General features: G+C 44.9%; 1 protein-coding gene across 1 annotated transcript; it reads right to left on the reverse strand.

The window, feature by feature from the left end:
- Positions 1-20,933: 20,933 nt before the first annotated feature.
- Positions 20,934-21,686, reverse strand: LOC109158797 (zinc finger C3H1 domain-containing protein-like). The gene has a single exon (XM_019306692.1). It carries the CDS (start codon positions 21,684-21,686, stop codon positions 20,934-20,936), a length of 753 nt encoding a protein of 250 aa, XP_019162237.1.
- Between the last annotated feature and the right edge of the window lie 739 nt (positions 21,687-22,425).

Here is a 22,425-nt window from a genome sequence, read left to right on the forward strand (position 1 = left end):
AGATCTTTCACCACAATAATCTCTCACCACACAAGAAGTTCCAAGAATCCCCTTAGGAGAAATCAAGAAAGAAGAAAGCTTAAAGAAAGACCCTTCATAGCCAAGGAATTAATTAAGGCTAAGAGGTAACCCATGTCTCAACAAAACCTATTTTCATAGCTATGATTCCCCTCTTAGGATTTCCCCATATTATTGTGTATTGATGATTTATGATATTATTATTGGTGGGATGATTCCATGGGTGATCTTGAGGATGAGAGGTTCTCAATAATTATGGTGTTCTTGATGATTATATGACGTTCTTGATGATTATATAGTGTTCTTGATGTTCTTAATGATTACATGATGTTCTTGATATTATATGATATTCCTACCGAATCTTGATTTTAGAAGATGAATTATGTTCTTGTTGATTTAAAAATAATTAGAACCCTAGGTTATATCGTGGAATTCGTATGGTATTATTCTTGGTATATTGGGTGGGAATTCGCATGATTGGGTGTTGATTATATTTAGAAAAGCATGATAGGTTATGTGCCGTACGTTTCTTGATTTCGATCCGTTAATCGTCTAAGTGTGTTATCAATTGCGTTTGAAAGTGTCTAAGCATGGTTTCGGGTTCCACAAAGGTTCCTGGGGCGTTTTTGGTGAAAAAGAGTCAGTCGGGGGTAGGTGGGGGTAGGGGACCCGCCACCTACCCACGGCCAAAGGAGGCCTCGCCGGCAGCGGGCAGCTGCCCGCCGGGCACCCGCTGCCCGGAACAGTGCCGCCAGCGGGTGACCCCTCACCCACCGGCTACCCGCTGGTTTGTACCCCACCTTGGGATTTTGGCTTCCCTGTTTATGTCCCCCGACCCCCGTGGTGTCCCAACGGACTCCGTCTATCGTACCTATGTCTAGTTTCGTATTTCGGGTACCGTTCGTAGGTTGTATGAGTCTTATATATTGCATGTTAGTTGAATTGGTATCCCGTTGACCTAGGTGAAAGAAGTATGAACCCCTTAGGATTATTCTTAGTATGTGAAGGATCACGCATAGGTTTTGTTATACGTTTCTCCCCCTACCCAATGTGTTAATGTGGGTTGTATGTGCTTGCTATGTGTTATGTGTGCATGTTACCCCGATGTGGTTGAGATCAATCGGGCTATACGGGCAGTCGGATGGGCTGAGAACCATACCGGCTGTTAACCAGGCTGGTAGAGACCGGTCAGGTATATAAATATTATATAGGACAAAGGTCCACTATACGGGCAGTTGAATGGGTTGAGTACCATCCCAACTGTTAACCAGGCTAGTAGAGACCGGTCATGTATATAAATATTATATTGGACAAAGTTTCACTATACGGGCAGTTGAATGGGTTGAGAACCATCCCAACTGTTAACCAGGCTGGAAAAGACCGGTCAGGTATATAAATATTATATAGAGCTGTGGTTCATCGGTCGGTTGCGATCGACCCCTCCGTATTGTGAGACGGGGCAGGGTGCTGCGGGGCCGTGTCAGAGCTATATGCGCTGACCCTCATGTATGGGCATGCGATTGGTCCTGTGGCGCCAACAAAGTGTGCTATATGATGAGATAAGAAGGATTGATGTTGTGACTGTTATGGAAACGTGACCATAGGATTCTTGCTAGTAAACTATACATGTTTAATTGTGATTATTGGTTGTGTTTATCTATAACTGTGCCTTATGTCGAGAATCGTATATACTTGGTTATGACTGTAGATTGTGTGTACCCCTATTTGTCGAGTCGGTTCCCTGATTTGAAAGCTAGAGTCTCTTAGGATATATCTTCATGCTTCGAAATGAATTTTCGTATATCCATGTATATATATATATATATATATATATATATATATATATATATATATATATATATATCTATATATATATATATATATATATCTATATATATATATATGTTTTTTTTTTGAAAGTATATATATATATATATATATGTATGTATTGTATTTCAACGCGTTGGAGTGGGTTACCAGCATCTCTCGCTGAACAGATATATTTGGCTTTCAGGCACAAAAGGATAAGTCACTGGAGCGCGCTAGATCTTGGAGCGTTGAAGTAGATAGTTTCCCTTTCGGCCTGCGTACCATGTTATGCATTTACTTTATTAAGGTTATTAGTAGTTGGCCTGTGCACCTGAGTTCTCTAGCTCAGGTGTGGCATAGCACCCCGTACTCTTTATGTTACGTTTTTTGGAATTAATGAGATTTCACCTTTATTTTATAAGTTTTAAATGTCCTGAAAATCTGGGGTGTTACAATTGTGGATCAAGCCCGACACACCGCGGAGCTATACTCAGTCGGTGGGCGAAGATCCTCGGAGACTATGGCCCTACACACCGTTGTCCTATCATTCGGTGGGTCGCAGCCAGCCGTAGCCCTACACACCGCCCGATTACTCGGATCGGTGGACTACAGCATTCCTCGGCTTATTGGCCCTACACACCATCCTGGCGCATTCAGGTCCGGTGGGTCATAGCACCGAGGCCCATAGTTGGACCGTAGCCCAAGAAGTATATCAATTTGGCCTTAGGCACTTCTGAGCCTTAGCTCAGGAATAATCCATTGGCCTTCAGCCACTTCCGAACCTTAAGTCCGGGAACAATCCATTCGGTCTTCAACCGACTTCCGAACCTTAGTCCGGGAACCATCCATTCGGTCTTCAACTGACTTTCGAACCTTAGTCCGGGAACGACCCAATTGGCCTATAACCAAAATGGGGGATCATGCAACACATAACACATAGGAGCACGTAGTAGCACATTGGGAGGGGAACGACATATAAATAAACTTACGTGTGATCATTCACATACTAAGAATAGTCCTAAGGGTACATACAACTTCCACCTAGGTCAACGGGTAACCAATTCAACAAGCATGTAATTCCCAAGACTTATTTAACATACGAATGGTACCCAAAATAACAAACTAGACTCGAGCACGACAAACGGGGTCCGTTGGGACACCATGGGGAGTGGGGAACATCAAATGAGGAAGCTGGAGACCCGGGGTGGGGTACGGGCAAGCGGGTAGCCGGTGGGTGGGGGTCACCCGCCGGCTGCCCACCGGAGATCACTATTCCGGCAGCGGGTTGACGTCGGGCAGGCGACTGCCCGCTGCCCGACGGTGATTTCTGGGCAGCGGGTAGGTGGCGGGTTCCCCTACCCCCCCACTGACTCTTTTACCATAACTTCGTCCCGGGATCCGTTGTGGAACCCGAAACCATGCTTAGACACTTTTAAACGCAAATAACTGCACCATGTAAGCAATTAACGGATCAAAAGCAAGAATCATGTAGGACTTATCCTAGTAGGATTTCTAAATATAAATAACACCCAAACATGCGGATTCCCACCCAAATATAAATCAAGAACATCACAATGCAAATTCCCAATTCATCCTAGGGCTCTAATCCCACCCAAATCATCAAGAACCTACTTTATCTTTAACATCAAGAAATATCAAGATTCGTCAAGAATCATTACATCAAAATCAAGAACTTCTTTTCAACATCAAGATCATCAAGATTATCTCATCTTATCAAGACACAAGAATATAGAGGGACGCCAAAGAAGGAGATTATAGCGAAGAAAATAGGTTTTGTTGAGACATGGGTTACCTCTTAGCCTTAATTAATTTCCTTGGCTATGAAGGGTCTTTCTTTAAGCTTTCTTCTTTCTTGATTTCTCCTAAGGGGATTCTTGGAACTTCTTGTGTTGTGAGAGATTATTGTGGTGTAAGATCTAGGTGCCTCTTATGACCATATATATATATACATATATATATATATATATATATACATATATATATATATATATATACATATATATATATATATATATATATATATATATATATATATATATATTCCCGAGAGTCCTAATTGGGGTCTAAATACTAAGGGCTTGCTAATTCTATTCCTTATAGGACTAAAGGGTTGGTTATAGGGATGTGGGCCCATGGACTATGGTGGACCTTTCTTAGAGTATTAATGGGTTTTTAATTCTCTTTTTAGGGTAAGTGATTAAATATTTAGTTAGGGCCCACCTGTAACACCCCGTGTTACGGTCCCTAAAACCATTTAATTAATTAATCAATAGCCCAAGAGAAAGAATAAATCATAATGATTAATTAGGGAAAAAGGCCCACCATAGTCCATGGGCCCTCATATATATATACCCAACCCGTAAACCCAATCCTTAGTTCCGAAAGAAATAGAATTAGCAAGCCTATAGTATTAATTCCTAATTAGGACTCCTAAATATATAAATAAGGGACTTAGGAGACACCTAGAACCTCCCACACGCCTAGACGCCCCACCACCCCAGGAGAGCTCCAAGAATTCCCTTAGAAGAAATCAAGAAAGCAAGAAAGCTTAAAGAAAGATCCTTCATAGCCAAGGAATTAATTAAGGCTAAGAGGTAACCCATGTCTCAACAAAACCTATTTTTATAGCTATGATTACCCCTTAGGGTTTCCCCCATATGATTGTAAATGGCGAATTACTATGATTATTATTGATGTTGATTTAATGATTCCATGGGGAATCTTGATAATCTTGATATTGGGAGTTTCTTGATAATTATGATGTTCTTGATGATTAATTGGGATTTTGATGATTATGTGTTGTTCTTGATGATTATGATGTTCTTGATGATTAATTGGTATCCTTGATGATTATGTGTTTTTCCTACCGAATCTTGCAATTAGAAGACGAACCGTATTCTTGTTGATATAAAAGTGATTAGAACCCTAGGTTGTATCGTATGATCTTATTCTTGGATTATCGGGTGGGAAATCGCATGTTTGGGTGTGGATTATGTTTAGGAAAGCATGATAGGCCATGTGCCGTTCGTTTCCCGTATTTGATCCGTTAATTGTCTACTTGTTGTTGATAATTGCGTTGTAAAGTGTCTAAGCATGGTTTCGGGTTCCACATCGGTTCCCGGGGCGAAAAGTGATGAAAAGAGTCAGTGGGGGGTAGGTGGGGGTAGGGGACCCGCCACCTACCCGCGGCCTTCTCGGGCAGCTCCGGCAGCGGGCAGCTGCCCGCCGGGCACCCGGTGCCCGGAACAGTGACAGCCGGCGGGCAGCCGGCGGGTGGACCCCCACCCACCGGCTACCCGCTGGAATCTCACCCCACCCGGGACCTCGGCTTCCCCGTTTGATGTTTCCCCGATCCCCGTGGTGTCCCAACGGACCCCGTTTGTCGTGCCTATGTCTAGTTTGATGTTTCGGGTACCGTTCGTAGGTTTATGAGTCTGTTATATCGCATGCTAGATGAATTGGTATCCTATTGACCTAGGTGAAGGAAGTATGAACCCCTTAGGACTACTCTTAGTATGTGATGGATCACGCATAGGTTTGTTATATGCTTTACCGCCCCCCCCCCCCCCTTCCCAATGTGTAAACGTGGGTTGCATGTGCTTGCTATGTGTTATGTGTGTGTGCCACCCCAATTCGGTTGCGATCGGATTGGTTATCCTGAGCTGCGGTTCAGAAGCTGGCTGCGGTCAGATTGGTATTCCTGGCTGCGGTCAGATGACATTCTCTTGGGCTACGGTCCGCCGTTTGGTTGCGATCAAACGTTTCTATACGAGCTGCGGTTCGTCCTTTATCCTGGCTGCGGTCAGATGACACTCTTTTGGGCTGCGGTCCACTGTTTGGTTGCGATCAAACATTATGATGAGCTGCGGTTCATCGGTCGGTTGCGATCGACCTCCCCGTGTTGCGATACGGGGCATGGTGCTGCGGGGCTGTGTCAGAGCTATATGCGCTGACCCTCATGTATGGGCATGCGATCGGTCCCGTGGCGCCAACAATGTGCATTATGTGTGTGATATGGACGGGTTGTGACTATGATGCCTTGGGATGTGACTATGGGTTTCATATTGGGGATTGTTTATGATGGGATTATGATTACCGTTTATGCCTTGTTGTAACTGCTTTATCTATGGTGAAATGCTTATGCTTGCTATGTCTACTGCTGGCGTCTAGCTTTAACTGTTGAGTCATTCCCGGTTTTAAAAGCTAGAGTTCGTAGGATATATCTTCATGCTCATAATGGTTTTCGTATATCTATATATATATCTCTATATGTATTGTATTTCAACGCGTTGGAGTGGGTTACCAGCATCTCTCGCTGAACAGATATATTTGGCTTTCAGGCACAGAAGAATAAGTCACGGGAGCGCGCTAGAACTCGGAACGTAGAAGTAGATAGTTCCCTTTTTCGGCCTGCGTGCCATATTATGCATTTACATTATTGAGGATATTAGTTAGTTAGCCTGTGCACCTGGGTTCTCTAGCTCAGGTGTGGCATAGCACCCCGTACACTTGTATTACGTTTTGGGATTTAATGAGATAATACCTTTATTTTATAAGTTTTAAACGTCTTGAAAATCTGGGGTGTTACAGTTGGTATCAGAGCCTAAGTTTGACCCTAGGAAAAGACTCTTAAGACCGGACTTTAGGACGTTAGGCTTGAGCTCTAAGTACCTAGGAACATAGGACTCAGGAATCTTAGGACGCGCAGTGAGATTGTGAAACCCTACACATAACTTCCCTACACGTTGCCCTTCCCCATTCTAAAACCCTTCCCCACTTATCACTTCACCCGAAGTGCGTCGAACTCTAACTTAACATTCTTATAAACACTGACCAGAAAGACGATAGCATGGCACCGAACAGAAGGCAATCAAGGACTCCGGAACCCGCCACCAACGACCCCTTGACCCAAACCCTACAGCAACTAACGCAAGTCGCGCAGGCGTTAAGCGACGCGGCCCTTCGCAACGCCAGGCCCCCACCGCCTCCGGTGAATACAAACTCTGACGTCGCTCGACAAGTCTCGAATCACCGACCACCCACGTTCTTCGGAGAAGAAGACCCCGCAGTCCTGGAGGAATGGATTCGGACTCTTGACAAGATTCTAGGGGTAGTAGAATGCCTAGAGGGGCGTCGTGTAGAAATAGCCTCGTTCTACTTCGGACACGAGGCCGACCTCTGGTGGATCCACGAAGGACCCACCCACCAACAAGAACCAGGGTTCAACTGGGAAAGCCTCAAGGCACGATTACGCGAACGGTTCTACCCAACCCACATAAAAGCATCCATGTATGAAGAGTTCCTTCATCTAAAGCAAGGGACGGCCACCGTCGTGGAGTACCATAAACGATTCCTCGAACTGGCGCGCTTCGCACCCGAACTTGTCCCCACCGAGGTGACCAAGGTAGAAAGATTCGTATCGGGCCTCAACTTCGAAGCCCGGAAGGCGCTAGTAGTAAGTAGGCCCCGGACCCTCAACGAGGCTTACGTCAGTGCCGCGAACCTCTATCGGATCCAACTACTTCAACGCGGAGCCCAGGAACAAATGCGAAGAAGGAACACCGGAAGTGGGGCACCACCGGCGAAAAGAACAAGGAACGACATCGGCACGAGATCAAACAACCCGACTAACCCAAGACCGCCCCTGGGAAGCAACGAAGCGAACCCAAGAAACTTTCCTTGCCCGAGATGCAACAAAAGTCACAGAGGCAAGGACTGCGCAGGCAACCCATGGGCCCTCATATGTAAACCCAAACCCTAAACCCAATCCTTAGTTCCAAAAGGAATAGAATTAGCGAGCCTATAATATTAGTTCCTAATTAGGACTCCTAAATATATAAATAGGGGACTTAGGAGGCACCTAGAACTTCCCAGAAGAATAACGCCCCACCACCCCAAAAGAGCTCCAAGAATCCCCTTAGGAGAAATCAAGAAAGCAAGGAAGCTTAAGGAAAGATCCTTCATAGCCAAGGAATTAATTAAGGCTAAGAGGTAACCCATGTCTCAACAAAACCTATTTTCATAGCTATGATTTCCCCCTTAGGGTTTCCCCATATTATTGTGTATTAATGACTTGTGATGATTATTGTTGATGATTGATGTGATGATCCCATGGGGGATCTTGATAATCTTGATATTGGGAGATTCTTGATAATTATGATATTCTTGATGATTATATGGAGTTCTTGATGATTATGTGTTGTTCTTGATAATTGGGTGATGCTCTTGATGTTTACGTGTTATTCTTACCGAATCTTGCAATTAGAAGACGAACCGTATTCTTGTTAATATAAAAGTGATTAGAACCCTAGGTTGTATCGTATGATCTTATTCTTGGATTATCGGGTGGGGAAATTGCATGTTTGGGCGTTGATTATATTTAGAAAAGCATGATAGGTTGTGTGCCGTTCGTTTCTTGTATTTGATTCGTTAAGTGTCTACGTGTTGTCGTTAATTACGTTGTAAAGTGTCTAAGCATGGTTTCGGGTTCCACAATGGTTCCCAGGGCAAAATTGTGTGATAAGAGTCAGCGGGGGGTAGGGGACCCGCCACCTACCCACGGCGGAGATTTCACTTCCGGCAGCGGGCAGCCGGCGGGCGGGCAGCTGCCCGCCGGCGACCCGCTGCCCGGAACAGTAAAACCGGCGGGCAGCCGGCGGGTGGCCCCCACCCACCGGCTACCCGCTGGAAATTCCCCCACCCCGGGATCCCGGCTTCCCTGTTTGATGTTCCCCCGTCCCCCGTGGTGTCCCAACGGACCCCGTTTATCGTGCCTATGTCTAGTTTGATGTGTCGGGTACCGTTCGTAGGTTTATGAGTCTATTATATTGCATGCTAGTTGAATTAGTACCCCGTCGACCTAGGTGGAAGGAGTGTGATGGATCACGCATAGGTTTTGTTATGCGCTTTCTCCCCCTTCCCAATGTACAATATGGGTTGCATGTGCTTGCGGTGTGATATGTGTGTGTGTTACCCCAATTCGGTTGCGATCGGATTGGTTATCCTGAGCTGCGGTTCAGAAGCTGGCTGCGGTCAGATTGATACTCTCGGGCTGCGGTCCACCGTTTGGTTGCGATCAAACGTTTCTATACGAGCTGTGGTTCGTCCTTTTCCCTGGCTGCGGTCAGATGACATTCTCTTGGGCTGCGGTCCACTGTTTGGTTGCGATCAAACACTATGATGAGCTGCGGTTCATCGGTCGGTTGCGATCGACCCCTCCGTGTTGCGATATGGGGCAGGGTGCTGCGGGGTCGTGTCAGAGCTATATGCGCTGACCCTCATGTATGGGCATGCGATTTTTCCTGTGGCGCCAACAAAGTGTGCTATGTGTTGAGATATGGACGAGTGTGATTACGAGTGTCTTGGGGGATGTGACTACGGGATTTATGTTGGGGATTGTTGATGTTGAGTTATGACTATTGTTTATGCTTTGCCTTATCTGCCTTAACTGTAGTGAACTGCATATGCTCATTATAACTGTTGCTTGTGGCTGGCCTTATCTGTCGAGTCATTCCCGGTTTTAAAGATAGAGTTCGTAGGATATATCTTCATGCTCAAAATGGTTTTCATATATCTATATATATCTCTATATGTATTGTATTTCAACGCGTTGGAGTGGGTTACCAGCATCTCTCGCTGAACATATATATTTGGCTTTCAGGCACAGAGGACTAGAGCACTGGAGCGCGCTAGAATTGGAGGGTAGAAATAGATTAGTTTCCCTTTCGGCCTGCGTGCCATATTCCGCACACTTATGATATACTTTGGGATGTAATGAGATATTACCTTTATTATATAAGCTTAAAATGTCTTGAAAATCTGGGGTGTTACAGTTGGTATCAGAGCCTAAGTTTGACCCTAGGAAAAGACTCGTAAGACCGGACTTTAGGACATTAGGCTTGAACTCCAGGTACTTAGGAACATAGGACTCAGGAATCTTAGGACGCGCGGTGAGATTGTGAAACCTACACATAACTTCCCTACACCTTACCCTTCCTCTTTCTAAAACCCTTCCCCACTTATCACTTCATAAGAAGTGCATCAGACTCTAATTTAACGTTCTTATGAAACACTGACCAGAAAGACGATAGCATGGCACCGAACAGAAGGCAATTAAGAACTCCGGAGCCCACCACAGACGACCCCTTGACCCAAACCCTACAGCAGCTAACACAAGTCGCACAGGCACTAAGTGACGCGGCCCTTCGCAATAACAGGCCCCCACCACCTCCATCAAACGCAAACTCAGACGTCGCCCGACAAGTTTCAAATCACCGACCACCCACGTTTTCGGGAGAAGAGGATCTCGCGGTCCTAGAAGAATGGATCTGAACCCTTGATATGATTTTTGGGGTAGTAGAATGCCCGGAGGAACGCCGCGTGGAGATAGCGTCGTTCTACTTCGGACATGAGGCCGATCTCTGGTGGATCCACGAGGGGCCCACTTATCAACAAGAACCGGGGTTCAATTGGGAGAACCTCAAGACACGACTACGAGAGAGATTCTATCCAACCCACGTAAAAGCATCCATGTACGAGGAGTTCCTTCATCTAAAACAAGGAACGGCCACCGTCATAGAATACCATAAGCGATTCCTCGAGCTGGCACGCTTCGCGCCAGAGCTAGTCCCCACCGAGGTAACCAAGATAGAGAGATTCGTGTCAGGCCTCAACTTCGAAGCTCGAAAGGCACTAGTGGTAAGCAGACCTCGGACCCTCAACGAGGCTTACTCCAGTGCCGCAAATCTCTATCGAATCCAACTACTCCAACGCGGAGTTCAGGAACAAATACGAAGAAGAAACCCCTCGGAATCCGCACCCCGGAGTGGAGCAACGCCGATTACACCGTAATCGGAGGTAAAGCACTTGAACCCGGCCAATTCTCTCCGGAATTGGTTGACATGCTCAAACACCAAGGGCTTTTAGATACTTACCTCGCCATCAAAGGGGACACATACCCCGAATTGGTGAAAGAATTCTACCAACACCTTGTGGCCACCAAACGGGGTGACAAAGTAGAAATTACCACCAAGGTCCGTGGCAAGGAAATTGTGCTTTCCGAAGGCCGGTTGGCCAAGCTCTTGAAATTGACCACCACGGGTGTGTCTAACTATGACCGAAAGGGGTGGATTGATACCCAAACTACGGGATACAAAGACTATCTCGGGTACTTACTCGGGAAAGAGGACGGGTTCACCTCGGCCACTCGACCAAACCGAAAGTGGCTATTGGCGGAGCAAAAGATATTGGTTATGATTATAACCGATAGCCTCTTGCCCACCAATAACAAGAGCAAGGATGTGGGGAGCTTGGAGTGCACCTTTGCATATCTCCTAAAACATAAAATCAAGTTCAACCTGCCGGCACTCATGCTAAAGCACATAGAGTTCTGCAAAACAAACAACCGGCTTAGCCTACCTTACGGGATGATCCTAAGTTGGATCATGGAGAGAAAGGGGGTAGACCTAAGCCACACCGAGGTCAAACCCGCCAATGGCATGGTTTTCAATACCCAAAACCTCCGCCGCAACGACATCTACTACATCAAAGAAGGACACTATCTCACCCTCGAAGAAATTTGCCAAAAACTCGATGAGGAACGTAGGGAATTGGTTGATCGGTTGGACATCTCCAACAAAAAGCTCAAGCGGGCCATGCAAGATTGCGGGGGCACGGAGGGAAATGAAGGACAAGAGGAGGAAGACGGGCCTAACCCGTCAGTGCACCCACAGCCAGGAGAGAACCCGAGGGGGCAAGACGAGGGTTCGGTCAACGAACGCATACTCGCACAGCTCGACCGGCAGAATCAAATCATGGAAGAAGGGTTCTCATCCCTGATTCGCACCACACGCGCACTCGATCAAAGGGTAGCAGCGATCGAGGCCGCCTTGGGCACTCGCGGTGCACCCAGTCCCAGCGCAGGAAACCGAGGTACAACCGAAAACTTCTTTATCACAACATCATCAAAAGTTCAGCCTACCCCAAGCCAAGACAAACGTAAGGCCGCAACCCTAATCGGGAGGCCGAGCTACGAGGTGTCTAGGGGTGAAAGGATGGACCATAACACCGGGCTTCGGGGACGAAGCCCCTTGTAAGGGGGGGGAGAGTGTAACACCCCGTGTTACGGCCCCTAAAACCATTTAATTAATCAATCAATAGCCCAAGAGAAGGAATAAATCATAATGATTAATTAGGGAAAAAGGCCCACCATAGTCCATGGTCCCTCATATGTAAACCCAACCCCTAAACCCAATCCTTAGTTCCAAAAGGAATAGAATTAGCGAGCCTATAATATTAGTTCCTAAATATATAAATAGGGGACTTAGGAGGCACCTAGAACTTCCCACAAGAATAACGCCCCACCACCCCAAAAGAGCTCCAAGAATCCCCTTAGGAGAAATCAAGAAAGCAAGGAAGCTTAAGGAAATATCCTTCATAGCCAAGGAATTAATTAAGGCTAAGAGGTAACCCATGTCTCAACAAAACCTATTTTCATAGCTATGATTTCCCCCTTAGGGTTTCCCCATATTATTGTGTATTAATGACTTGTGATGATTATTGTTGATGATTGATGTGATGATCCAATGGGGGATCTTGATAATCTTGATATTGGGAGATTCTTGATAATTATGATATTCTTGATGATTATATGGAGTTCTTGATGATTATGTCTTGTTCTTGATAATTGGGTGATGCTCTTGATGTTTATGTGTTATTCTTACCGAATCTTGCAATTAGAAGACGAACCGTATTCTTGTTAATATAAAAGTGATTAGAACCCTAGGTTGTATCGTATGATCTTATTCTTGGATTATCGGGTGGGGAAATCGCCTATTTGGGCGTTGATTATATTTAGAAAAGCATGATAGGTTGTGTGACGTTCGTTTCTTGTATTTGATTCGTTAAGTGTCTACGTGTTGTCGTTAATTACGTTGTAAAGTGTCTAAGCATGGTTTCGGGTTCCACAATGGTTCCCGGGGCGAAATTGTGTGATAAGAGTCAGTGGGGGGTAGGTGGGGGGTAGGGGACCCGCCACCTACCCACGGCCGAGATTTCACTTCCGGCAGCGGGCAGCCGGCGGGCGGGCAGCTGCCCGCCGGCGACCCGCTGCCCGAAACAGTAAAACCGGCGGGCAGCCGGCGGGTGGCCCCCACCCACCGGCTACCCGCTGGAAATTCCCCCACCCCGGGATTGTGCGTATGTGATTGGGTAGTTTGATGTGCCTATGTCTACCGTTTATCGTGCCTATGTCTAGTTTGATGTGTCGGGTACCGTTCGTAGGTTTATGAGTCTATTATATTGCATGCTAGTTGAATTAGTACCCCGTCGACCTAGGTGTAAGGAGTATGAACCCCTTAGGACTATTCTTAGTATGTGATGGATCACGCATAGGTTTTGTTATGCGCTTTCTCCCCCTTCCCAATGTGCAATATGGGTTGCATGTGCTTGCGGTGTGATATGTGTGTGTGTTACCCCAATTCGGTTGCGATCGGATTGGTTATCCTAAGCAGCGGTTCAGAAGCTGGCTGCGGTCAGATTGATACTCTTGGCTGCGGTCCACCGTTTGGTTGCGATGAAACGTTTCTATACGAGCTGCGGTTCGTCCTTTTCCCTGGCTGCGGTCAGATGACATTCTCTTGGGCTGCGGTCCACTGTTTGGTTGCGATCAAACACTATGATGAGCTGCGGTTCATCGGTCGGTTGCGATTGACCCCTCCGTGTTGCGATACGGGGTAGGGTGCTGCGGGGCCATGTCAGAGCTATATGCGCTGACCCTCATGTATGGGCATGCGATTGGTCCTGTGGCGCCAACAAAGTGTGCTATGTGTTGAGATATGGACGAGTGTGATTACGAGTGTCTTGGGGGATGTGACTACTGGATTTATGTTGGGGATTGTTGATGTTGAGTTATGACTATTGTTTATGCTTTGCCTTATCTGCCTTAACTGTAGTGAACTGCATATGCTCATTATAACTGTTGCTTGTGGCTGGCCTTATCTGTCGAGTCATTCCCGGTTTTAAAGATAGAGTTCGTAGGATATATCTTCATGCTCAAAATGGTTTTCATATATCTATATATATCTCTATATGTATTGTATTTCAACGCGTTGGAGTGGGTTACCAGCATCTCTCGCTGAACAGATATATTTGGCTTTCAGGCACAGAGGACTAGAGCACTGGAGCGCGCTAGAATTGGAGCGTAGAAATAGATTAGTTTCCCTTTCGGCCTGCGTGCCATATTATGCATTGTGTTTCAATGGATATTAGTTAGACAGCCTGTGCACCTGGGTTCTCTAGCCCAGGTGTGGCATAGCACCCCGCACACTTATGATATACTTTGGGATGTAATGAGATATTACCTTTATTATATAAGCTTAAAATGTCTTGAAAATCTGGGGTGTTACACTCCCCCCTGAAGCCGGTGCGTGGATCCACTCTTTCACCCCTAGACGTTACGTATTTTGGCCTCCTGGTTAGGAGATGTGGCTCTACGTGCTGTCTTCGTTGGGGTAGACTGGACTTTTGGTGCGGTGTGGTTTTGGAGGGTTCGGGTCTACCTTGGTTTCCTGCTCCTGAGCTGGACGCCCCGCGAGTGCCTAGCATGGCCTCGATAGTTGCCACCCTTTGATCCAAAGCGCGTGTTGCTCGGATTAGGGACGAGAATCCCTCGTCCATGATCTGGTTCTGTCGGGTGAGCTGTGCGAAGATGCGTTCGTTGACGGATTCTTCATTTTGGCCCCTTGGGTTTCCTCTTGCTTGTGCGGGCGCCGGTGGATTAGGCTCACTATCTTCTTCTTGTTCCTCATTTTCCCCCGGTTCCCCACATTCTTGCATTGCTCTGCTCGCTTGCGTTTCTTGTTGGAGATGTCCAACTGGTCCACCAATTCCCTTCGTTCCCCCTCGGGTTTAATGCAAATCTCTTCCAGGGTGATGTAATGTCCCCCTTCAGTGTAGTAGATATCATTGTGATGGAGATTCTGAGCATTGAAAACCATGCCACTTGCGGTCTTGACCTCAGTGTGGCTCAGGTCTACCCCCTTCTTCTCCATGATCCAACTTAGGATCATCCCGTAGGGTAGGCTTAGCCGGTGGCTAGTTTTGCAAAACTCCATGTGTTTCAACATGAGGGCTGACAGATTGAACTTGATTTTGTGCTTTAAGAGAAAGGCAAAGGTGCACTCCAAACTTCCCACGTCCTTGCTTTTATTATTTCTGGGCAATAGGCTATCAGTCACAATCATAACCAATATCTTTTGCTCCGCAGTTAGGCATTTCCTGTTTGGTCATGTGGCCGAGGTGAAGCCTTCTTCCTTCCCGAGTAGGTACTCGAGGTAATCCTTCGGAAAGTATGATTTCCTTGCCTCGGACCTTAGTGGTGATTTCTAGTTTATCACCTCGTTTGACGGCCACCAAGTGTTGATAGAACTCTTTCACCAACTCGGGGTACGTGTCCCCTTTAATGGTGAGATACGTGTCCAAAAGCCCTTGGTGGTTGAGCATGTCGATCAATTCCGGAGAGAATTGATCGGGTTCTAGGGTTTTACCTCCGATGACAGTGTAGTTGGCGTTGTTCCAATCCGGGGTGCGGACTCCGAGGGGCTTTTTCAGCATTTTTGAATTTTTGTTTCTAGGTGGCGTCTTCCGGTGGACGTCCAGCGGGATTCCGGCAAGGGTTCCGGCGGTGCGACTTCTCCGGCGAGGCGAGTTTTCCAGCGGCAGCGAGGGGCGGCGGTGCGGCGCGGCTTGTCGAGGTAGCGGCGGTCCTGGGCGGTGCCGGGGTTGGCAGTGGTGTGCATTGGCAGTGGGTGGCATTCGGGTGAGCGGCGGGCGGTGGTGAGGTCGCGGGCTGCTTCCGAGGCGGTGACGGTGGTGCACGGTGGGCGACGCCGGGGTGGTCGTTGACGGCTCGGCTGGTGGTGGCGGTTTTTTGTGTAGTGATGTTTGGTCGGGCGGCGGGGTGAGAGAAAGGGAGGGAGAGAGAGTGTGGAGGGAGAAGGGGGAAGAAGAAGAGTTTTTGATTTGGGGGTTTTGGGGTGTTTAGAGATTTGTGGGGGTTTCTTAGTTTATCCTAAACAGAATTCGTCTTCTTGGTTTTCCTCTGGTGGATTCGCTTGATCCTCGTTCTTCGGGGTCATGTTTTCTTCGTTGAGGTTGCCCTCGTCCCCGAGTTCGGCTTGTGTGCGGTTCATGATGAATAGTTTTCCGGGGGCACCGTGATTCCCTTGGTTGTTTGTGCCTCCATGCTGGCCCATGTTCATGGGGCGTGAGCTTGAGGGTTGTAAGCACTGGAAAGCCTTGTGTCCTTCTTTCCCACAGTTGAAGCACCGCAAGGGGTTCCCCATGCAGTCTCTGCCTCTATGGCTTTGGTTGCATTTTGGGCAATGGAAGCCTCCTATATTGGTTTCGTTGTTTCTTGGGGGTGGTCTTTGTCCAGTTGGGTTGTTTGGCCTTGTGTTGGTGTCGATTCTCGTTCTCTTCATTGGTGGTGCCCCTCCTCCTGTGTTCCTTTTTTGAATCTGATCTTGAACCCCACGTTGTAGTAGTTGGATTCCATAGAGGTTGGCAACACTGGAGTAAGCCTCGTTGAGGGTCCGGGGCCCGCTTACTACTAGTGCTTTCCGGGCTTCGAAGTTAAGGCCCGATACAAACCTTTATATATTAGTTGATTCTATGGGGATTAACTCTGGCGCGAAGCGTGCCAGTTCGAGGAATCATCTATGGTATTCTGTGACGGTGGTCGCTCCTTGTTTTAGGTGGAGGAACTCTTCGTGCATAGAAGCTTTTACGTGTGTCGGGTAGAATCGTTCTCGTAGGCGTGTTGTTGGTCCCAAAAGAGGTAAGGTGAAAGTCTAGAGGGAGGGGGGGGGGGGGTGAATAGACTTTCAAACTTTTTCGCACAGCATAACAATCGCTAAGACAGAGATAAACCAAAACTCATAACTAGATTGTTAGAGTATGGTGCACAGCGGAAATACATAAAGATAAAGTGTGTGTGAGATTGTGTGAGGATATATCTTCGTGTAGAGCAATTAAGTAAAGAGCAGTAAGTAAAGAAAGCAGTAAAGAACACAAGACAATTATAGTGGTTCGCGAGGTGGTGTAATCCTCCTACTCCACTTGCTCTTATCTCCAAGAGCAATTCACTATATCCACCACTTCTTGGTTCCAAGATACAATGAATTTCTGTGATCTAGTGCTTTGATCACAAAGCCCACACTAATCACGCCCAGTGACACCACACTGCTGCTTCGGGTTTCACGTCGTCGCGCTACTATCCCAGGATTTCACGATTCCACGTTACTTTCCCCCCGTCTTCCACACTCTGGTAGAAACGTATCCGTGATCTGGTGCTTTGATCACCAAGACCACACCAATCACGCCCAGTGCCTCCGACACTGCTGCTTCGGATCTCACAGCTCCGTGTGACAATCCAGGATTTCACAGCTCCGTGCTACTTTCCTCCCTTCTCTTGTTTTGCTCCAAAACAAGTGTTGTCTTGCTTCCAACTTCTGAGACTCTGTAGTTGATCTTCAATGATGCGCAGGTCTCTTTGATGAAGATGAACACTCTTGAAAGATTTCTCTTGAACGCTCTGAGTGTTTTCTCTCTTTGAAAGAATCAAGTAAAGCACTTGATTTTTATGCTCTGTTTAAGAACTCGCAGAATATTTCTTTGAAGCTCTCTGAGTTCTTTTTCTTACACTTGAAGATTTTAGCTCTTTGAATTTTTAGCTCTTGCTCGTATATTTTTCTCTGCTCCGTGCTTCTTCAAGTCTTCACATCTTCATCATTTTATAGCTGGTAATGAGGATCTGCGAGTTGGATAGAGACGATCTCATTTTTGAATTCAGTATCTTAATTGTTTGTCAGAGATCTTATCTTATCTTTTGGCAAAGATGTCAGAAAGAGATAAGCTAGCCGTTGATGGATCTTCATCTCCATGTAAATGAGCTCCCAAACTTCATCAGATATTCCTCTGGTTTAACGTTGAGTGGGAATACTATTCCTCTGGTTTAACGTTGAGTGGGAATATCTGGGTCTCTGTTTTGGTGTAGAATGAATTCTCTGATCAGTTCTGAAGTGGTCCTTGTATCTTTGGGATAAAAAATATTCTTTAATTTAATCCCATATCCCATACTAGTCAATATTCTTTAATTTAATCCCATATCCCATACTAGTTAGACTAGTATTTTTCCTTGTGAGAATATTTTCACTGTAATTTCTTCTTCATTCTCACGTCTGGTGTTCTCAGACTTCAAATTGGCTTTGAACTTCGACCCAACCCAATTTGAATTTCTCCTTTGCAATTGACATGCAATTGGCTCCCAACTTCTCCTCGTGCTCCAATTTGAATTTGGTTCCATTTGAAACTTGCTCCCAATTTCAATTTCTCTGAACTAGCTCCCAATTCCAATTAATCTCAATTTCTCTGAAACTGGCTCCCAATGCTAGACTAGCGCCCAACTCTATCAGATTTAATTTAATTTGACTTCTCAAATTTTACCTTGTAAAATTGTTGATGATGAGTTTCAAACTTGAGCCATTTCGCATAATATATCAAACATCATCCACTTCGTCCGTACAACCTTTGATTAAATCTCCAATCTTCTTTGGTGTATTCCTTTCTTTCCATAGATGCTTGATCTCCAAGTTAATTTCTTGCATTCTTCCAATCGTAATTTTCTTCAACGAAAATTCTTCTGGGATATCTCTTTAGTAGCATTGACGTGAATATTACACCATTCAACTTCTTCTTCAATTTGCCATTTTCTCCAGACAAATTCTTGATTTCGGCTTGATATCTTCTTCTTTCATTTTCATGCATCTTCCTCTGTTTTTCTCTTTTGCAACTTAAATAATTTCCCGATCATGGTCTAAGACTTTACTAGACCTATAAAATTAAATTGGGGGATCTACAAATACATATTTGGCATATCAAAACCATTACACTTTATTCCTAACAATTTTCCCCCTTTTGATACTGCCAAAACCTATACTCAGTCATTGGCTTTAAGTCTTTGAAAAAATAATTTTTTTTCTCAATTTTATTTGACAAAGCCAAGATGAGTTTAACAAATGGTTTTCTAGACACAATCAAAAGAAACTTGTGAATTAATTTTTAGACAAGCTCCTAAACGCATCTTGAATTATTTTTATTTTGATCATCATCATTTTTAATTTTGTCGTGCGTTTGACATATTTCTTGTCTTTTAATTCACGAAAGTCAAATTACATTAAAAAAATAAAATTAAAGACTCAAAATAGACCTTGGGAAATTATTATTGATATATTTTGAATTTTTAGAGAAAAACGCAACAGAGGTTCGAAAATAGAGAATATATCAGGTTAAGAGAATTTTCCAGATTACCTTCTAGGTTTCTTCACTCCCCATGTCTTGCTTCAAAATATCCTTGACATGTTCCCTGAGCTTGAAGAAATCATCTTTGAATTTCACATTCTGGAATCTCTTTGTAACTTGCCCAGCCATGTAAAATCCAAAAGCTTCCTTGATGTTGGTGCCCGGAAGAACTCCAGCTTCCCACCATACAACACATTCTTCGAAGATTCTTTCTTCTCCAAGATTCACGCCCATATTTCCAGTGAAATCTCTTAGTTCATACCACATCTCGGTTCTTCTCCGTTTACCTTCTTCTTCTTTATTTTTGCCCGAGATCCATTGGGCTTGATCAGCTGCAGGCCATTTCTTGATCATGCTTGGTAAATTTTCCTTCGTCCATACGGTTGTCTGAGTGGCGGGACCTTTTGAGCATTCAAACCAGCCACGAGTTTCAGCAACTTTCGATGTACTCGTACCAAGACTAGGATTCGCGAACTGAGCAAAACCAATCTGAGATGGTTCTTTTGAGGGTTGTCCGCGACTTCGGCCTCTACCTTGAGTCGATATTACTGGCTGTTGTTGACTTCCAAGAATAAATTCTTGTTGTTGCAAACCCAAGTGACTGAGTATTTCTTCCCCCCTTTTGGCGTTATCAACCAAAAATGCAAGGGTCTTAAAGTCTCGGTCTTGGTTTGCCTTCACAGTTTCAACACTGTTGTGCGTTTCAATGGAAACAGCTTGTAAGTTGTCCAGCTTGTTTGTTGTAACTGCGAGTTCAACTTCAAGTTTGTTGATTCGGCTTTCTTGGTCTTGAATTGCTTTGATCTGTCTCAAGTGACGTTCGTTGTGAATCTTTTCAGCAGCTTCACGTTCCTTTTTCATGAGTTGAATGACTTCAAGTAAGCCTTTCGTCACTTCTCCTTTCAAGTTTCTTTCTGATTTGTCAATTTGAGTCTTCAAAGAATTTTGATGCTCCATTAATTCTTTCAGATTGACTCGGGTATCCGTGTGTTGTTGTTCTAGCATTTGATTTTGTTCAACCAATTTTTCTCCAATTGTTTGACATACAACATCACTGGATTCGGCAACCTTGGAAAATAAGGATGAAAATATGCCATCTTCTTGTTCATCCATCTGCACAAAATTTTGAGCGGATCCGAACGGACTTCTATTCGGATCTGTGAGAATAATTGTGTCGATGAGTTGCATCCCTTCTACTTCAGGTGATTCGGCTTCTTGATTGAGATCACCAATTTCTTCTTCTAAGACCTCTGTTCTCGTGTAGTTCTCTGTAAATAAATCTTTATTTTCTAGAACAGGGTCCATGGTAGGCATAGTGGACTCGGTATTGTGTACTGGCAGTACACTAGATAATTGCTCCCTATTTTCAATAGCAACTCCAACTGCAACTTCCACTGGTATATCTCTTCTTAATTCTTCTGACACTTCTCCTCTAAATTCTTTTATTCTTTTATCCCTTTTGTAGCCATATAATATTTATTTTTATTCATCATTTTTTTTAATTGCTTTTATAATCAATTTTTCTGTTCATATATTTTTTTTTTGTTTATCTTTTTGGCTACGAAACTTTTTGTTCTTTTTAAAGAACTTAGAGATTTATCATATTTTGTAGGAGAGATAGAAAGTCAGAGAAAACCAGTAGCAAAAGAAACAACCATAATTTTATTCATCTCCTTCTTAGGGAGAAGGAGAGAGAGAGAGAGAGAGAGAGTTAACAAAACACTTCTTCAGCAAGCAGAGAAACCAGTGCTCATGCAATCATCTGAGTCATCACCAATCCCATAGCCTCCTGGCGGTGAAGGTGCATATCCCTGTCCAGAGTCATCACTGGACTCGCTTTCCTCAAACATTGACCCGTTTGAACTTGATGAAGAATAGGTTTGATTGAAAAACCTCGTAAAGTCCACTGGAGGACGGATGAACGGGTTGAGTGGCATCTGCTGAGGAGGCGGTGGAGGAGGAGGGACCTCTTGTGGCATTGGTGCAAGAACTGGCATACTTGGTGGAAACTTTGGGAGAGGCTCTGGTAGAGGAGGAGGTTGATAGAGCCCATCAAAACTAAAACCGGGAGGACGTAGAACCAGTCCAAAAGTCAGTTGTTTTAAATAGTGGAGATATTCTGAATTGCTCATATTCAGAATCTCAGCATACATATCCAGTTGAACAACTGGTGAGAGTTTCATGAATGAAGGCTCAGACCCTTCCACCTTGTCTTGTTCTGCCAACGGGTTCTTATCCCCATCTTCTTCATATATGAAGCCAGGTTCACGCGGTGGTGATTCTGCTATAGCTTGAATTTGTGGCGACTCCTTTTCTTGCTCCTTTTCTTCAGATATTAACACTAGAGGGTTGCTTGGTGTTTCTCCTGCCTTTCTGCGTACATCCGTTCGCGTTGCCCTTCGGGGTTGTTTGAGAACTTTCTCCCAAGTTCTCTGACTTTGCTTCCTCATCTCGTTTTCCAGAGACTCGTTGGACACCATCTTGCACCTGCAAAAATTCAAAAAACAAAATCTTCCACAACGGGTATGTCTCGGCGCTCTCCCAATATATAGGGCGGTCAGGAGGGTAATCAGTTCACTTGCCGATGGAGAGTTAATACTTCTTGCCGTCGTTTAGAGTTTACGGGATGTGATGGATAGCGGCAAGGCTTCTCATTGGCCGAGATGGCGGTGGATGGGAAGAGATTTGATGGGCAACGGTTTAGAGGGGAGAGTTGAATGAGGGGTTAGGTTTTAATTGCTCTGTGGGAGACGATTGATATTATTAAGCTGAGAGAAGGTATGGGGTGCCGATTTGAGAGAGAGAGTAGATCAGTTTGGAAAGATTTGATCTAGGAGAGGATTATGGGGGGAGGTTTTAGGTTGGGTGGAGGTTTAGAAAGTGTAGGAGTTTATGGGTGGAGGTTTGATACCCAATTAAACTCTGATTTTCCTCCTTTATCTCCTGATTTCCTTCTCAAAAACATGTACCACAGATATAATAACACTCAAACATCTCGTTAGTAGCAAAAATAACTCCACAAATAATTAATCACACATACCAAAATATTAAACACATATACACGGCATTTGCCAATTAAAGCACACATATTTTGGAAATTAACAAATATAAAACACATATTCCAATTTTATAATTAGAAACAACTTTATATAAAATAAACATGCAAAATCAGATTCCAAAAAAAATTTTAGAAACTAACAAAAATATTAACTTAAAACA

Source organism: Ipomoea nil, unplaced genomic scaffold, assembly GCF_001879475.1.
Source record: "Ipomoea nil cultivar Tokyo-kokei standard unplaced genomic scaffold, Asagao_1.1 scaffold2826, whole genome shotgun sequence".
NCBI lineage: Eukaryota > Viridiplantae > Streptophyta > Magnoliopsida > Solanales > Convolvulaceae > Ipomoea > Ipomoea nil.

Excerpts from the sequence above, each read along its gene's own strand:
- LOC109158797 (XM_019306692.1), bottom strand. The coding sequence starts at position 21,686 with ATGGTGTCCAACGAGTCTCTGGAAAACGAGATGAGGAAGCAAAGTCAG.